This window comes from Vombatus ursinus, unplaced genomic scaffold, assembly GCF_900497805.2.
Source record: "Vombatus ursinus unplaced genomic scaffold, bare-nosed wombat genome assembly UNPS02014785.1, whole genome shotgun sequence".
NCBI lineage: Eukaryota > Metazoa > Chordata > Mammalia > Diprotodontia > Vombatidae > Vombatus > Vombatus ursinus.
The window spans coordinates 2,298,763-2,318,175 of NW_020954563.1; the positions used below are offsets into that span (position 1 = coordinate 2,298,763).

The 19,413-nt window shown below is 40.6% G+C and overlaps 1 protein-coding gene across 1 annotated transcript in view; it reads left to right on the forward strand.

Moving 5' to 3' along the window:
• Positions 1–581: 581 nt before the first annotated feature.
• Positions 582–19,413, forward strand: part of FAM83D (family with sequence similarity 83 member D) — a 28,968-nt gene continuing 10,136 nt past the window's right edge. The window contains exon 1 of the mRNA XM_027867172.1: positions 582–1,061. Coding sequence (XP_027722973.1) covers positions 591–1,061 — 471 coding nt within the window. The 5' untranslated portion in view covers positions 582–590. The remainder of the gene's footprint in view (positions 1,062–19,413) is intronic.

The following is a 19,413-nucleotide window of genomic DNA, read 5'->3' on the forward strand; positions in this document are numbered from 1 at the left end:
GTAAGACGCTCCTTGGAACCAGCAGGGGGCGCCCCAGAGCCACTCTCCGGGGCAAGCCCTGCGGTGCCCTGAGCTCCAGGAGGAGCCTTTGGGGAGCTGTAACTCAGTGCTTGGTAGAGCCCAGTTTCTGGGGTCTTGCCACAGAGGGTCAGCTACCAGCCCAAACTGGAGCCTGGTCCTCTGGACCCCAGGCGCAGAGATTCAGTCCCTCTGCACGCTCCCTTCCAAACCTGGCAACGTAGGATGCCACTCCATGGTTACAGCGCGAGCCCTATGCTTCACGGACCAACCGGGTTCAGGGCGCGGGGTTCGGAGCCGTTTGCAGGCGGGGCCTCTGTTTGCCTGGCTCCGCCTGGAGTCTCCTCTCTACACGCGCTGACTGTGCGAGAGCGAGTTTAAAAGCAGCTAACCAACCGCGGGCTCCTTGTGGGCGGGGCCTGGCCGCCGGTGCTCCGGGTGGGGCGGTTCTTTGACCAATGGTTGGGCCGAGTTTGAATTTAAATCTCCATTATAAAATGTGGGCCGGGTGCCGCAGCTCTAGCCCCGGCTGGCCCCGGCCGTTTCTCCTGCTGCCTGCTGGCTGGCCCGCCATGGCTTCGCCGTCCCAGCTCCTGGATGACCTGGCCGCATCGTGCCTGTCCCCGCGCGGCCCTCCCAACCTGCCCGAGCTGTACAGCGAGGCGCAGCGGCTGGCCGTGGAGGAGCTGGTGACCGGCGGCCGAGATGCCTTCATCACTTTCCTGCGGCGGGAGAACGTGACCTGCTTCCTCTCGGAGGAGGAGATCCAGAGCATCCTCCAGGCCGCTGAGCGGCCCCGGGCCCGGGGGGAGGACAGCACGGCCGAAGAGTCCTTCACCTCGTCCCAGGACTGCTCCTCGCTCACCTACTTCCCCGAGCAGTCGGACGTCGAGCCGCCGGTGCTGGAGCTGGGCTGGCCCGCCTTCTACCGCGGCGCGTACCGCGGCCCCACCCGGGTGGAGGCACATTTCCAGCCCTGCTTCCAGGACTCTCCGTACGGCTGCAAGGACGCGGTGCGCAAGCAGATCCGCTCCGCCAAGGAGGTGAGCCCGCGGGCCGCCGGCTCCGGCCCCTGGGGTAGTGTAGAGCTCCCAGGCCACCCCGAAGCAACTCCTGAAGCCTCTCTTAGCCTAGGCCGGCCCGGGGGAAGTAGTAACCCCCTTTACACGAAGGGGAAACTGAGGCCCAGGGCTACAGATGCAGCTACCTTGGGCTCGCGTTGGTCCTGGCAGAATCCGAGGACCAAGGCCTCCGGGGTCCTTTCAGGAGTCCCGGCCTTTGGGGTGAAGCTTCCTACACCTTGTTTGTGTTCATAAATGGCTCGCAAGAGGCATGATAGAGTGGGAAATGTGGACTTGCAGTCACAAGAGACGCAGATTCGAATTCTGCCTCAGACACTTATCTTTAGCAAGTAACAACGTCTCTGAGGCTCAGTTACCTCCTAAGAGGAAGATAATATTTACAATACCATTCTCACAGAGTTGTTGTGTGGAAAGCACTCTGAAAACTGTATAGCGCTGTCTACACGTAGTAGTAATATTCCACCTGTCAGCCTTTGCTCCCACTCTGGGCTGCGGAACCCCTGCAGGACCCACCAAGGTTTTCCACCCCTGAGTTCACTTAATTTTGGTTAACTTTTTTTCTCCAGGACCGGATTGTGGGAGGACACTGCTCCCAAGAGAAAGAGAGTATGACCCTTCTGCAGTCCCTAAATAACACTGCTGCTTCCCAGAAGTGAATAAGGTTAACATACCTCTTACCTCAGGAACCCTGACCGATTGGCCCCCCTCCCCTCTTAAAGGGCCCACCCCTCTTGTTCCCAGTGGTGATGGGCTCAGGGAGAGGCGGGTCATGGAGTAGGAGAACCCATGGGAAGAATTGAGTCTTTATCTTTAACTTATTTCAGTAAAGCCCAATTCCAGTCCCTCTAAGGCCTGTTAAATAAGGTGTTATTCTTAAGAAGACAACATTCCCTGTTAACCCCAATACACCATTGAATATTTAAGTGTTGTTATGTGACAGTGCTGAGGGTACAAAGATAAACTTGACATGAGGATATCTAGGATATCTTGACTGAGGTTTCTGGATCTAGAGAATTGGGGAATAGGGAGCTGTCATCAAGTATTGATGACTTTTCACTTAAGCAAGTAAAAATTACTTGAATAGAATTAATTACCTTACTGATACTAATTTCTCAAAAAATGCCAGATAGATCAAAGACAAAGACAAAACTGTCTACTTAACTTTCATGCCCAGGGTCCTTTCTTCCAGAGACTAGAAAAATACCAGTTCCACTTTGTGAAATGGAGTACAAGAGGGGAAAAGGAGCCATTTCTGCCTTCCAGCCCTTCCCCTCACTCCCCCATCAATTAAAAATTTACTTAGAGATCACCTTCCCCATCCCCTCAGCTTATCAGTCATTCATATATTAATATTAATTGCTTTGTTCAGCCAGAGGGGAGGTATTGGTAAGTCGACGGAGGTGTGAAGGCTGTCAGGGATAAGTAAGAAGGGGCAAAGGATAGCAGGAGATTGGAAAGAGGGCTACTACAGAAAGGTATTTGAGAGGGAAAAAGAGTTGTGTCAATTTTGCAATTTTGCCTAGACCTCGGTGACTTGAATTTGCCACCAAGAATGGCCTGGGTATTTCCTAGACACTGTGGCTGCTACTTCAGGTCTTCTATGGGGGGGGGAGGGGGAAGGAAATGAAGCAGAATCCTATGTAAGTGGAAATATTGGTTATGTTATATAAAAGTTATATAAGCACTCAGGGCTCGTACCTGTAATTGGGCATCTAATTATATAATTGGGCATAAAATCAGTATTAAAAGCCTAAATTTCTCCAAGCTCTGCCACTTACTACCTGTGTGACCTTATATAAGTTGCTTAAACTCCATGGACCTCAGTTTCCTCATCTCTGAAATTAGAGAGTTGGGCAACATTACTTCTAAGATCACTTTCAGGTCTAAATCTATTTTCTCATATAGTCATGCAGCTAATAAGGAGGAATTCAGACCCGGATCTTTGGACTCCCAAGTCCAGTACTCCTTCTAGTACCTCCTACTTCCTTTTGAGGGCTACCCTCCTGCCCTCCATAGAATCTTTGTGTATTTGTATAGTTGGCAACAGCCAAACATGTGACCTCAGATTTATATCTCTTTACTAATAATACTAATAATATTATATCTCTTCACTAATAATATACTAATAATATAGCTCGTCAGGGACTAGACAAGCTAACATCAGTGAGCTGTTCTCTTTCCATCCATTAAACCTGTGAAGTTACCATTTCTCAGTGGGTCTTTCTTTCCTCAAGGTTAGATCCAGCTCAGTGGCAGGATTTTGGGTGTCCTCCATGCTCTATGTGAACAAGATCTAACTTGCCAGTTCAAATGAGAGCTTGTGCGTTTTTTTCCTTTTAGCAAGAACAGCCTGTTCAAAATATTTCTTGTGTTTTTCATTTTTAAAAAAAGCCTTGGGTTCTTATCTAAAAGGCATACTCAATGGAGTGTGGTCTTATCTGCTTAAGAAGGAACCTTGGTATATAGGAAAACGATCTGGTCTTGGCATTAAAAGACTGATTAAAATTTTGCCTTTGGTGCTTCAAAGTTTCGTGATCTTTGGCAAGCTAGATACTTCATTTTTCTGGGCCTCAGTTTCCTCATCTGTAAAATGAAAGGATCCCTTCCAGCCCTGACATTCTAGGGGTCTTTACCAAATATTCTTGGCATTCCACCATACATTTAAGTGTTTGCATCAAGAGGGGGGCCTTGGAGAAAGAAGAGAGGAGGAAAACTGCATTATAGACACTGAGGGATGGTTTGGACAAAAGAACAGTGCGGGGATGTGGAGTGTTGAGTTTGGAGAACTTTGTGTAGACCAGTTTAACTGAAAGAGTTCATGAGAGTGAGTTATATATGCTAAATTTGGAAAAATAGGCTGGAGCCAGATCATGAAGTGGAAAAGTTTGTTTTTTATCCTAGAGGTAAAAAGGAGCCATCTAAGTTTCTTGAGCAAGAGAGTAGTAACACAGTCAAACTTGTGCTTCCAAAAAGTTATTTTGGCATATGTGTGGAATATGGAATGAAGAGAGAAGAGCTTAGGAGTTAGTGTCTAGTTATGAATCCATTGCAATAATTCCAGGTGAGAAGTAATGAGAGCCTGAGCTAGGATTGTGGGCCAGTAAATGGAGAAAAGAGGAAGGGGATGGGATAAGACTTGGCCAAAGACTAGGTATGGGGTATAAGGGAGAAGGAAAAATCAAGAATAAACCCCAAGTTAAGAAATTGGGCAACTGGAAGAAAGATGGTGCCCTCAACAGGAATAGGAAAGTTTTAACTACAAAGATGTTAATTCAGGGAGTAATAGATTGAGTTCTTTGTGGACATGTTGAGTTTGAGATTTCTAACAGGACTAAAGCTCAGGAGACTTGAGTCCAGATATGTAGATCAGGGAGTCATCTGCATAAAGATGATAATTGGACCTTTGAGACTCTATGAAAATAACCAAAAGAGGGATTTTATAGAGAAGAAAATAGGGTCTAGGACATATTCTTGGGGGGCATCCATGACATCCATTTGATCCAACACAAGAGACTGTGTTGGAACAGTCAGAGAGATAGCAGGAGACCTGGGAGAATGTATTCTCATGACAAGCCAGTCAGGAGATAATACCCAGGAGGAGGTCATGGTTTTGTTGTTGTTATTCAGTCATTTCAGTTGTGTCCAACTCTTTCTGACCCCATTTATGGTTTTCTTGGCAAAGATATTGGTGTGGTTTGCCACTTCCTGGAAACTGAGACAAACAGATTTAAGTGACTTGCCCAGGGTCACAAAGTGAGTGTCTGAAGCTGGATTTGAACTTAGGTCTTCCTGACTCCAGGCCTTGGCACTCTATCTAGTGGTCACTATCTAGTTGTTGACTAGTGGGCACTTTATCTAGTGGTCCCAGTGGCTAAGGTCAAAGATTCTATGGTCCCAAATGCAGGCACATGAGCTCAGGTGATTCCTAGATCTGAGGTTGGTTATCATAATATATGGCCCACACCTTTCTACTCCTTAATAGACCCTGACAGGAAAGTAGTCTGCAGTCCCTCTTGCTCTCCCCACCTTCACATTTACGTTCTATATGTGCCTCTCTGAACTTGTTTATTTTTACTTTAAACCATATTCAGCAATTAACAAGAGCATACTTTGTGCCTAACTCTGAGTTACATGCCACAGAAGATCATCCTATAAGAAGTTTATCCTATAATCTTTTGGGGGAAATAAAGAGTTTCACAGTTCAGTGAAAAATCGAGTATCAAAATGTCTGATACAGACAGCAAGTGCTATAAAGGTTCAATTCTGTATAATGACTGTATTGGGCATATATGGGCTAGGTACGTAAGAACCAGAGATAGACCAATGTCTTCATTTTTAAAATGCGAGCATTTGGGAAAGAAACAGGGGTCTACTAAGAACAGGTCATGCCAAAATAACCTATCTCCCTTTTTGATAGGGTTTTTGAACTGGTAGGTCAGGGAAATGCCACAGATATAGTATGTTTTATTTCACTATAAATAATGTTAATTTGTGGCTTTCTGAGTTAATATGCTGGCTGCAGGGATCAGTTTCTATTTGAGTTGACACAGATGATCTAAGGTCCCTTCTAGCTCTAAATCTATGATCCTATAATTAGGTTGTAGAGATGACAGGAAGTTGGAAGGGAAAACTAATACATTAAATGAGAGACTGAAGATTCAATGTGATCACAATAAGACTAGAGCAAAGGTCTGAAACCAGTAAGATAAAATTTAACATGGATAAACATAGACATTAGTTTAGGTTTGTTGCTTGCTTTAAGTCAAGTTCATAAATATAGAGTGATAGAAAATTTGACAGCAGTTGGTGAGAAGAAAACTGAGGTTTTATTTTTTTTTCCTTAATAATATTTTATTTTTTCCCCAATTGCATGTAACAATAGTTTTCAACATTCATTTTTGTAAAATTTTGAGTTCCAAATTTTTTCCGTCCCTCTCTTCCCTTCCCCTTCCCCTAGACAGCAAGCAGTCAGATATAGGTAATATATGTGCAATCATGTTACACATATTTCTACATTAGTCATGTTGTAAAAGAATCAGAACAAAAGGGAAAAACCACAAGGAAAAAAAAAGTGAAAATAGTATGCTTCAATCTGCATCAGACTCCATAGTTCTTTCTCTGGATGTGGTAACATTTTCCATCACGAGTCTTTTGGAATTGTCTTAGATCATTGTATTGGAGAAGAGCTAAGTCTATGATAGTTGATCATCGAACAATGTTGCTATTACTGTGTACATCGTTCTCTTGGTTCTGCTCACTTCACTCAGCGTAAGTCTTTCCAAGTTTTTCTGAAATCCGCTGGCTCATCATTTCTTATAGCACAATAGTATTCCATTACATTCATGTTCCACAACTTGTTCAGCCATTCCCCAGCTGATGGGCATCGCCTCACTTTCTCATTCTTTGCCACCACAGAAAGAGCTGCTATAAATATTTTTGTACACGTGAAAACCTGAGGTTTTAGAAAATGAATGAGCCAACTGAGTGGTGGAAAAGCTATCCCAATCTTTGGAGGCTTAAGTAAGACAGTACACAAGAAGGCACACAGTAATATACGTAAGATAGAAGGGCGAATAGAAATCTGGCATTCAGAGCATATCTAGAATATTGTGTTCCCTTCCGAATGTTGTACTTTAACAAGGATATTGATACACTAAAAAGCATGACATAATAATAGCTAACATTTATATAGTGCCTACCATGTGCTGGATACTGTGCTACATACTTTACAAATATTATCTCATTTGATCCTCACAACAACCTTAGGAGGTAGGTACTATTACTATCCTCATTTTACAAATGAAGCAAAGCAGATGACTTGTCCAAGTCACACAGCTACTAAGTGTCTGAGGCTGGATTTAAACTCAGGTCTTCCTTATTCTAGGCCTCTGCTGTATCCACAACTCTACCTAGAAGAAACTGGAGATCTTTTCTGTAGAAAGAAACAGGAGAAGACTTGGGGGTAGAGATGTGGGAGTAGGGGTGACAGGGAACAACTGACAGCCATTTTCAAATATTTGAAGGACTGTAATATAGAAGAGGAATTAAGTTTATTTTCTGTGTCCTTCTATAGGACAGGAGTAAAACCAGTAGATTGAAGTTATAGGGAGACAGACTTTTTTTTTTAAGTGAAGTTTTATTAACACCTTTTACTGTTTAAATTTTTTTCTGACACATTCTCTTTCTTTCCCTACATCTCCATCCCCCATCCCTATTTAGAAGAAAAGAAAAACCAAAGCCTTGCAATCGATAAGGATAGTCACACAAAACTAATTCCTGCTTTGACCACATCTGAAACATAAGCCTCATTCTGCATCTTGAATGTCAGGAGATGGGTAACATGTGTCATGGGTCCTCTGGAATCACAGTTGGGCATTGTGTTGATCAGAATTCTAAATCTTTCAAAGTTGTTTGTTTTTTTAACAATGTTGTTGTTGTTGTATGAATTGTTCTATTTCTGTTCCCTTCATTCTGCATCAATTTATGTGTCTTCCTAGGTTTCTCTGAAACCATCCCTTTTGTCATTTGTTATAGCCCAGTGGTATTCCTTTCCATTAATATACCATCATTTCTTTAGCCATTTCCCAACTGATGGCACCTTCTTAGTTTCCAGTTCTTTTTTTTTTTGTCTAGGCAATGGGTTAAGTGACTTGCCCAGGGTCACACAGATAGTAAGTGGTATGTGTCTGAGGCCGGATTTGAACTCAAGTCCTCCTGAATTCAGGGCTGGTACTCTATCCACTGCTCCACCTAGTTGCCCTTAGTTTCCAGTTCTTGAAGAGCTTCTACAACACATAGGACCTTTGCTTTTTTCTTTGATATGATACTTTTTGTTTTATATCAAGTCATTTCTAGCTATATCCTGTTTGCTGCCAGACTTCTTCTGTAATTTAAAAAATAACATTCCCACAGGCAGATTTTAACTCAAAATAAGGAAAAATTCCACATTCCATATCCCAGCCTTCCTATCCCCTTACCCCCAATTTAGAGCTATGCAATGGTGAGAAAGGACTGCCTTCTGAGGAAGTGAACTACCTGTGCTAGAGTAGAGGCAGGTTGGCCATCCTGGCACAGTTTTGTGGGAGGGACTGTTGCAATTGGAAGGGTGTCGAAATAGACAACCCCCTAAGGTCATAGAGTCATTGACAGTCCCAAGTTGGACAGACTCAAGTAAGGCTCATTTGTGTCTGAGGTACAAACCAGATTCAGGCAACCTCGGGTTTTCATTAGTGGGGTGGGGATTTGGGGGTAAAAAATACATTTAGATTAGGGGAGAGGGAAGTATTGGGGTAGGGATGGAAGGCAGTGCTGAGGATTCTATCTCCCAGAACTACCAATGGTTAGTGGAAGGGAAGAAAGTGTATTGGCATCCCGGATTTGCTCTTTCCTTTGCCTTTGGCTCTGTAGCCTCCAGGATTGGAGCCAAAGCAAAATGAGGAGTCAAGGGGACTAAGCAGGAAGGTGGTTGCATTAGATAATATGGGTTTAAAACATTGAGACTGAAGGCAGACATCATAGAGGGAAATAGCTATTGGTAGCAGTTGTTTGGGAAGAGGAGTGCTTGTGGTCACCTAGTTGGGTAGTTTTATTTTACCAGACCTGGGCTATTTTGCAGGGTATATGAGACAGTTACTACCTGTATGTCTTATTTCCTCGATTAGATTGTAAGCTCTGTGAAGGCAGTGCCTCTGTCCATATTTCTTTGGATCCCTATAGCCCCTTTCATAGGTAGGTGCTCAATGTTTAATATTGTTAACTAAATAAATAATACTTATTTAATATGAATCACCTCTCCCTTCTAAATCAGTATTAGAGTGTTCAGAGATGACTTAATGGAGGAGATATAATGTTTATGATTTCATAGTGTTTGGTTATAAAGTACTCTGCATATGTGATCACATTTGATACTCACAGCAGCCATATAAGATAGGTAGTAGAATCCCCAATCACACCAAGCATCCTTCTTATTCAAATTATATTTTTTACTATTCAGCTACCACAGCTATTTTCCTTTTATTGGGGGGGGGGCCTAGGCAATGGGGTTAAGTGACTTGCCCAGGGTCACACAGATAGTAAGTGTTATGTGTCTGAGGCTGGATTTGAATTCAGGTCCTCCTGAATCCAGGCTCGGTGCTCTATCCACTGTGCCACCTAGCTGCCCCCACAGCTATTTTCTAAAATAAGTGGGGTTGAGAATATATATTTTAACTGATTAGCAGTTTACTGCCTCTTATGGTAACTTGGTCCCTCCAGTCCATATTTTACATATGGAACCACAGCCTCTTTGCTGGAGGATTTTGGGATAGCATGAACTTCTCATTCTTCGGATTAGTAAAGTGTCAGAAATAAAAGTCCAGAGCTTATCAGGTTACATTTATAGTTTTGTGGTTTACATATTAGAGGGGAAGAATTGCATAATCTCTCCCCCTTCTTGGTTCTAAGACAGACAAGTGGCTTTTAAGATTATAAGTTTTCTCTGTCCAATACTAATAAAATATTGTCCCTAAAACAGATACCTCTATGAATTTTCTTGTCATGCTGAAACATCTCTATTATTTTACTACCAAAGGGATGCTGGGAGTATCCTCACAGGGTTGTTGTGAGGATCAAATGAGAAACTGTGTAGAATGCTTTGCATACTTTAAAGCACTATGTAAACATCAGCTTTTTATTGTCATTATTAGTTTCTGGGAAGGAAGTTGAATGTATACAAATCCATATTTCCTTGTTGCTTCCTACAGCACATTGATTGTTCTATCTCAATCTTCTTTTCTCCTCCAGTCACCTCTTAGACCATATACATACCCTATTCATCCTTATTTTTGTTTGTATAGTCAGAAGTTTTTTTTTTTGTTTGTTTTGATGTATTGGAAGATTCAGGAGCTGATCAATCAATTGTTGAAAAACTAGAAAAGAATGGAGGTCCTGGAGAAGGAAGAGGGGGAAAACTTTGTAAAGTTACTGGTAGCATTTGTTTTCTCTTTTGGAAAAATGCTTAAAGATGGGATTTTATTGTTCAGTTATTTTCAGCTGTGTCTGACTCTTCATGACTCCATTTGGCGTTTCTTGGCAAAGATAGCATAGTGGTTTGCGTTTTCTTTCTCCAGTTCATTTTTGAGGAGGTAGAGGCAAACAGGGGGAAGTGACTTGCCTAGGGTCACACAGCTAGTAAGTGTCTGAGATCACATCTGAACCTCAGGTCTTCCTGACTCCAGGCCTGGCACTCTATCCACTCTGCCACCTAGCTGCTCCAAAGATGGACTAAGGTAATCAAAAAAGAGAATATATCAGACTCCTTGAAAAGGGAATGTGTAGTTAGAGCTTTGTAAAGCAAATTTACTATTATGTGAAGTATTACAAGAGCTTTCCAGTTCTAACCCATCTTCTATACCCTTGTCAGACCAACCAACACAAAATTCTGCTTTCATCTAGTTGCTTTTCCTGTTTCAGATCCTGCATTCTTCTCCCCCTCATTGTTTTGAATATGAGGTCCAAACTTCACATTGACATTCAAGATCCTCCATAATATAACCCCACCCTGCCTCTCTACGCATATTGTCTACTCCAGCCAAATAAGTCTTCTCACATCTTTCAAATACACTGTGGTTATTCCCAGTGCCACACTTTTGTTTCTTTTGCCTGATATTTCCAGCCTTGCCCTCTTCTTTCTCCAAAATCTTATCCATCTTTCAGGGTTCTGAGGTATGGTAGAATAAGCTCAGGCCTGGAATAAGAAGCATTTGAGTGCCTGCTTCACCATCTATTTAGCTGAACTGCCCCAGCCTTAGTGGAGCTGTTAGGACATATATATATATAGCTGAAGGTCAGAGGCTGGTTAAGTTTTTGATGGTTTTATTAGGGTGCCTCCAATGCCTAACACAGTACTTGGGATGTTGTACTAACTGTTTGTGGAATGGAACTGAACTAGTAAACAGCTGTAGTCTCTAAGCATTATAGCAGAGAAACAAGCCCCTTTTTTAAGGCAGTACCTGGCAGTTCCTTAGATTCATATTCCTCTTGCTTCTGTGCATGTGCACAAACTGTCTGCTGAATATACTTCTTCCTCATCCATCTCTTAGAATCCTTGAGCCTTCAAGGCTCCTCTCAGGTGCCATCTTTCCTGTTAAACCTTCCAAGGTTTCCCTATCTTTCCACTTCCAATTGTTAGTATTCAGGATCATCAGGAGAGCAGGTTACTAAAGTCAATACCATTCTTTCCTCCCCTGAGAAGAGTGTGCCAGAAATGCAAAATCTCTTTTATGGATGCCTGGCTGAATGTAGATCAAGGATAAAAGTCCAGCCCTGTGGTTTGGGAGGAGGGAGAGGGAGGATGAGACCAAGGTCAGTAGAAAAATAGGCACCCTTGCCCTGCAATGAAATTTCAAAAGAAAGTAATTGAGGTGTGTGAGCATCTACTCATATTTATACGCTGTAGATGGAATTAGAGTACAAACTGACAGTTTGCAACAGAATAGTCTTAAAGGAGGTATCTGATGTTAAACAATTTCTATCATTTAGTCACATATCCCCCATGAACTATACAGGGCTAGGGTAAGAAAACAGGGAGTGTTATCTAAGAAAGAGCTGATCTGTCAAATCTGTACAAACCTAATGAAACAGAATTCTTACTCTTATTTTCAGCTGTAATTTTGGTCCATCCTCTTGGTTAATACAAACTTGAATGTATTCATGACTCTCTACTTTGAATATCTTGCCCCCTGCATCAGTGTCCATGAGAAGCAATGGCTCCCCATGCCTGTAGAATAAAATGTACAGCCTGGTATTTATGACCCTTCACAGTCTGGCTCTGTCCTACCTTTCTAGCCTTCTTTCATACTATTTCCCTTCACAAACTTGTTTCATCAGCCATTACTAGCAGTTCCTGTTTAAATCCTCCATCTCTCGCCTCCTCTCTGTATTTGCACAAACTATCCCCTCAATGAACTCTTCACCTCTTAGAATCCTTGCCTTCCTTCAAGGTTTGGCTCCAATGCCACTTCCACTTTTAAGTCTTCATGATTTCCCTCCCTTCCCTCTCCCCACATGTTGTTAGCATCTTCTCCCCCCTCAATTTTCTTTGCACTATATTTAACTGCATGGATTTTGTCTCTGTCTCCCCCTCCTTTGCCCACTCCCTTCTTCCTCCTCCCTCCTCCATAGAGCTCCTTGATGGCAGGGACTATTTCATTCTTGTCTTCATCTCTAGCACTTTATTTAATTGAATTGAATTACAGCAAAGTTTTATTTCCTGCACAAACATACATTTCTTGAAGTGTAAATGGGGGCCTAGGTTCAGGGCATCTACCACTTAGGAGAAACATTGAATGGAAGCACTGTATTCTATTACATATTGGTTATGTAGGTCCATAACTGACTATTACAACATCCGGTATCCCTCGAATGGGGGGTTGGGGAGGGTGACATCTTAATTAATTAATTAATGTCTAATGTCTTAATGTCTAAACATAGACATGATCTAAATCACGTCTATGTGATCATAATCTTTAGCTGTCTGACAGTAGCCACATGCCCCTGTTCAAAAGAGGCCCTTTTGTTATGATCTCAACATTTGGGATCCTTTTGATAATTTAGGGGTTAGTAGGAGTGATAATTATTGATGAGCAAGTTATCTACTACTGTAAGCAAGAGTGCAGACCAGTTGAGTAGCTATTGAGGAATCTTGTTGGAGGCCTCCATAGATGATGGGCAGTGCCTTGGTTCACCTAAGTTACACAACTGATTCTCTAAACCACAAAAACAGGATTTGAGCATAGTAATTAGTTAATCTTTGAATAAAAATATTCCTAGAGATCTCAAGTGAATCACAATTATGGGATGGTAACTAATCAACTGAAATATAGCCATTATTTTTGTTTCTTCTACGGTTCAGTTGATGATTTGCCATTCCTCAAAGCTCTTCTGCAGTGGTTCTTATACAGCTCATAGCCATCATTTCCCATTTCCTAAATCTTTTCTTTCCGTTCATTGCAATAGGTATTAAAAAACCTACTTGATTGCTTTGTGATTCCTATACAGACAAGATTGCACTTAAAGCAGGCAGATTTCCCATAGCCATCATTTTTTTAGATACTTGTCCCGAATGCAATACTTCAAGGATCTGTGAGGAGTCTCTGGATACTTCCTCCTCTGACACAGATTATAATCCCTGTACAACTCAGTGGTTGGTATTCAAGAGATGCTGGGGTCCCTGTGATCAATCTGGAAGCAAGTCTCTCTGCAGGTCACTCGCTCAGCTGGTCTTCAGAGGACAGAAATATAATCTACCATCCAACCCATACTTGAAGCCCTTCCAGCTTGGTAGGCTGTGCGAGAACTTCTCCTCCATAAAGAGTCATCAAAAAATATAGGGTAACCCTCATAACAAGGAATCAGATTAGAAATTCAGTGGAGGATTTGGCTTAAGGGGAGAAAAAATCTTAGTCTTTAGAGACCTTGAGGTTTTAAAAGGGATGTCTCTAAAAGTTATTTAGCTCTGAAGCTCAGTAAGCTCTCCATCCCTTATTTTACTGATATTATTTAATGGATAAAATAATTTAATTTTTAAGTTCTGTAAAGGGAGGAACCTTCTGTAAGTTGTTATCATCATTATCAACACCTACTTATTGAGCATCTGCTCAACCTCTTGCTGGTTGCTGATTGATGAACAGATTGAGCAATTCTGGAGTGTGTAGCTGGATTTGTGAGCTAACACTGAGATGACCCCAGGCATTGTTGTAAGAAATAGTACTTTTTCTTCCTACCAGAGTCCAGGTCATTTCTAAGCTTTTCTGAAATTGAAATGGTCAAGTCAAACAAGAGTCTCAGAGTCTGGCTCAGTTAGGGACCCAAGGGCTAAGTGGACTCCAGTCTCTGGCTCCATTCTTGGCTCAGTCTGTTCTCTTAGGGTTCTGTGGTGCCAGAGAGAATTGGATGCATCAGGGCATAGAGGAGAGACTTGGAGTTAGGAAGACCCAAGTTTAGATCCTGCCCAATACTTAGTAGCTACATGTCTATGGACAAGATACAGCCTCTCTGGGCTTTACTTTCCTCATCTGTAAAATGGAGATAATAATATCACTAGTATATACTTCATAGGATTATTGTGAAGCTGAAATGAGATCGTATTGAAAATGTTTTGCCAAGTTCTGTATAAATGTCAGCTATCGTTAGGTGACACCTTTCTGGCCTTTCATGGTGATATTGTGGGCTGGGCTTATGGGAGCTAAGCACAGGCTTCTTCCTGAACCCTATATAGCCTGAGCCTAAAAACAGATCTGTATAGAATAGGTTAGGTTTCATGGGAATTGACTTTATATTTCCAGTTTTAATTCAAGTCATCTTAGGTCATAGATGGACTGGAATGACACTTATCTTCCCAACTTTTTCCTACTTGAATAAGAAAATGTCTCAAGTAATAATGTGATTGTGAGAAGATTCAGATAAGAATTCCAGAGAGATTTGATCCCTATTGAATTTGGTGTGAGAGATGGCAAATACTGTATGCAGTGGAGGAGTGTGTAATTAGAAAGAATCAATTTCTGTGTTAATTGTAAAACCATAGAATTGAGGCCTAGAAGGGGCCTCAAAGATAAACTAGTTTAAAGATGAGTGAAGTGAGGCCCATAGAAGTAAAGTAATTTTGCCCAAGGGCATCCAAGTAGAATCAGGACTTGAACCCAAGGCCTGATTCCAGATTTAGTGCCCTTTCCACAAAGCTGTGTCATAATATTGATATTAAAAATAAATAGAAATCGCAGGCTTAGTTTGCTACACATATTATTTTCCTTTTCTAAAGCCCCATCTTACCCATACACTTTATGGTGAAATAATTTAAAGGGAATGTAGTCATGTACTGTCAATCCCTCTATTAGGTCAACAATTTGTTTAATTCTCCACCCATCAAGTAGCTTGTGCCTTCCTGGAGTGAAATTGTAACACCCTGTTTGAACAGAGGCTGTCAGCCCTTCAATAAGATGTCTGAATTGTAGCTTGTATAATGCTGATTAGAGATATTTTATGAGAGTGGATAATTCTTGGTGTGTACTTTGTGGTAGTCCACAAAGTTAGGAAGCTTCTCCATGGGAAAAGCTCTAATGCCTTAACTCTAAGACAGGCAGTTTCACAAATTGTACATTAGAAACCCCAAGGTAAAAAGCAGAGAAACTGAAACTGAGTTTTCAGTTCTCTTCAAGTAATAAATGAACTGCAGTAATAGGAATATATTTCCCAGGCCATAGAGGTAATGACCATGCTGTATTCTGTCTTGGGCAAAACCACATTTGTAATAGTATGGGTTTTGGTTGTGGGTGCCATATTTTAGGAGGAACTTTTGACAAATTAGAGGATGGACAAAGATGTAAAGGGTCTGAAAACCATGTCATTGGAGGAATCAAGGTGTTTAGCCTGGACAAAAAAAGACTTAGGTAGGCATGAGATCAGGGTCTTCTAGTTCTAGGGTACACATTTGGTCTGTTTTGTTCCAGAAGCCAGACCTATGACAGATGAATAGATGTTATAGGGAAACAGATGTTTGGCTCAATATAGGAAGATTTTAATAACAATTGTAGCTAACAGAAGGGGCCACAATATGAGACAATGACCTCCCTGTCCCTCGAAGTGTTCAAATAGATTCTGGATGTTCATGTAGCAGGCATGCTATAAAAGGGATTCCTTCAGTGAGTGGGAGGTTGAGCTATGTCCCCTCATACTTCTCTCACCCTTACCATCATACACATACCAAGATTGTTACTTCCAATACCTAAAAATCTGTGATCCTTTTTCCCCCTCCTTTTCTGTTTCACATAATGAATGTCAATCAGGAAAGCTCCTGGCAAGTAAACTTTGGTAATTTAAGGAAATAGAATTTGGGGCCCTGATTAGTCAGCAGGTAGCATTCCGTATCACAGGATGTTGAGTGTAGGACACAAATTATTGTTATGCCTTTGACTAAATGCCTTCCTTTGGCAGAATTCCAAGTGTATTTTGCACACATACTTATTTTAAAGATATGGGGTGGGGAGGGGAAACTGAGGCACTAAGGTAAGGAATGATTGACAGAGACTTCCTGTCTAAACCTGAGAAAGAACTGGAACTAGAATAATTTATCTACCCTGTAACCTTGGATTTAATACATCCATGAACGGAACTCAAAAGGATTTAAATTCAGTAAGACTTTATTAAACTCTTGCTATGTACTAGTATAGCACATACTATACTTTCAAGAATAATGCTAGTAATACACAGATAAAACCAAATGTTTCTGCCCTCAAGAAGCTTAAATTGTACTAGAGGGAATGAACTGTATAAAGATAAGTACATACAAAGTAAATATTTCCATAATTGCCATGGTACTAGGACTAATCCAAATGATAGGTATATACGTTGATCAACTCAGGAGAATCTTCCAAAAATCAACTCTGAAATTGGCAGACCCACTTTTTCAGTCATATAATAACTGTATATTAGACATGACTGAAATAATACAATAGGCACTTTTATGTTGCAAGCATCATGGTATAGGGCAAGAGGTCTTTAAACTTTTTGGCCAGACCTATTTTAGCACTCTTAAAAAGTATTGAGGACCCCAAAAAGCTTTTATTTATATGGGTTATATTTATCAGTATTTGCCATATTAGAATTGAAACTGATAAATTAAAAAAAAACATTTAATATATTTTATTTTTCCCCCAATTACATATTAAAACAATTTAAAACATTTTTTCTAAAGTTTTGAGTTCCAAATTCTATTCTTCCCTCCCTCCCTCCCTCCTTTTTCCCCTCTCTGAGACTGTAAGCAATCAGATATGTTATACATATGTAATTGTGTAAAACATTTCCATGTTAGTCATTTTGTACAGGAAGACTTGAATAAAAGAAAAAGAATGAAAGAAAGAAAGTGAAAAATAGCATGCTTCAGTCTGTATTCAAACAATATCAGTTCTTTCTCTGGAGGCAGATAGTATGTTTCATCATTAGTCCTTTGGGACTGCCTTGGATCATTGTATTGCTGAGAATAACAGTCATTCACAGTTCTTCATTATACAATATTGCTGTTACTGTGTACAATGTTCTTTCTCCTGGTTCTGTTCAATTTACTTTGCATAAGTTCATGTAAGTCTTTACAGGTTTTTCTGAAATCATCCTGCTTGTCATTTCTTATAGCACAGTAATATTCTATCACAATCATATACTATAGCTTGTTCAATCTTTCTTCACTTGATGGGCATCCCTTCGATTTCTAATTCTTAGCCACCACAAAAAGAGCTGCTATAAAGATTTTTTTTTACAAATAGGTCCTTTTCCCTTTTCTTTTTTTAGTGTCTTTGACATATAGACCTAGAAGTGGTATTGCTGGATCAAAGGGTATGCACAGTTTTATAGCCCTTTGGGCATAGTTCCAAATTATTCTCCAAAATGTTTAGATCAGAAACTGGCAAATTTTAAAATAATTATTCATTTAAAAACAATAAACTCATTACATAACAACACAAGTATAAATTTATGAAAATAACTTTTCCAAAACAAAAAAAATTTAGTGAGAACAATGACATTGTTTTACATATTTTTTCCAAATCTCTTTCATATCTGGCTTAACAGAAGACACCTGGGTTGTCATTGCTTTGAAGTAAATGAAGAAAATTTAGCCTCACACAGATTTATAGGTGGAAAGGAAATAGTATTTTAAAAGGCAAATAATGTCTTAATATTATTATGAAAATAGTTTTGACCTTGTGGCCTCCTGAAGGGGTCTTGGGGACCACCAGAGGTACATGAATCATACATTGAGAACCAGTAAGTTTACAGGGAGTAGCCCGGATCAATCAGAAGATCCACTTTCAAGTCTTACCTGTGCCATTTATTGTGTGATTGACCTTGAGTAAATGATTTCTCTTCTTCAGGCTTCATTTTGTTTTTAAGTAAAACAAATAAATTGAAGTAGATGATAGTCAGATGACCATTGACCACAACTAGATGATACCTTTAAAACAAAATATTAAAAAAAGAAACAACCCCAATTCCAAAATTTGTAGTATTTTCTTGTATAAATCTTTGAATTCTTTAGAAGTTGTCTTTGTGAAAAATGGTTTTATTGACGCCTTTGGTCTTAGCCTCTTTTGGCTATACTTTACCCCTTTTCTCTCCTCTCCCCCCATGAGCCCTTCCTTATAACAAAAGAAATAGTTTAATGAAACTGACCAACACAATGACTACATATGACAATGTATCAAGTAGTATACATCCTAATTCTCCCACCTTCTACTGAAAGAAAAAAAGATGCTTTCAGTCATCTGTTTCTTCAGAGGTTGTCTTAAGTATTTTTTAACATCAGATTAAGTAATATTTGTAAAGTGCTTAGCACAATCCCTGGCACATAGTAGATGTTTAAAAAAAAATGCTTGTTCCCTTTCCTTATATCAAAGAACCCAGTTAGTTATCCCCATTTTAGACAGAAGAAAATTACGGCACAGAAGATAGATAATTCTTTTTTTTTTTTTTCCATCAAAACCACTGCAGTACTTTGGTCTTTAGACTCAAATGCCCAGTGTAAGGCTCTAGCTCATCCAATTTCTTGATCTCCTGAGTTGAAGTAGGATTTACAAGACAGAATAATCCAGAAATAAAAGTTAGATCCTTAACTTTCACTTTCCTAACAAGAAAATATGTAACTCATAGCTTTCATTGCTACAGTAATCAAAGTGATATGAATTTGTATGAGAATTAAGGCCCACTGCCCCCACCCCCAACCTGCCCAACTCTTAGCTAATCAAATCTAGTAAATAGTTCAGCTGACTTTGTTAACATTAGCTATAGCAGTATTAGAACGTCTGGGATATGTGCAAATCTGTATCTTTTTCTAGAGAAATCATAAAATCCTAATTCCTCATCTGTCAAATGGGAGTTGGCCTAAATGATCTCTAAGGTTCCTTCCAGCTCTAACATTTTGTGATCCTGTGACCTAAAAGAATGGGTTCTAGCTTGTATGGAATGAATGGGGAAATGGGGTGGATTCTCAGAGTGGGGTGTGGCATGTACTAGGCTCCTTAGGGTGGAGCACCCCTTTTGCTTCTCTTGGTCTTTGTTAGACTTCAGGTAGTGGGAACTATGTCTAATTTTTATTCTAGCCTAGGGTTTCTCATTTGGTTTTAGTCAAACAATTTGAAGCAATATGAGCAGGTATTCTAAAGAGCCTGATAAATGACAATTATCTAGCAATATGGGGTTAGGTGGTTGTAGGGGGAAAAGATTCTTTTATTGAAGCTCTGCAAACACCCAGTCGGATTTGTTTCATATTCTGGGCAGGCATGAGTTATCT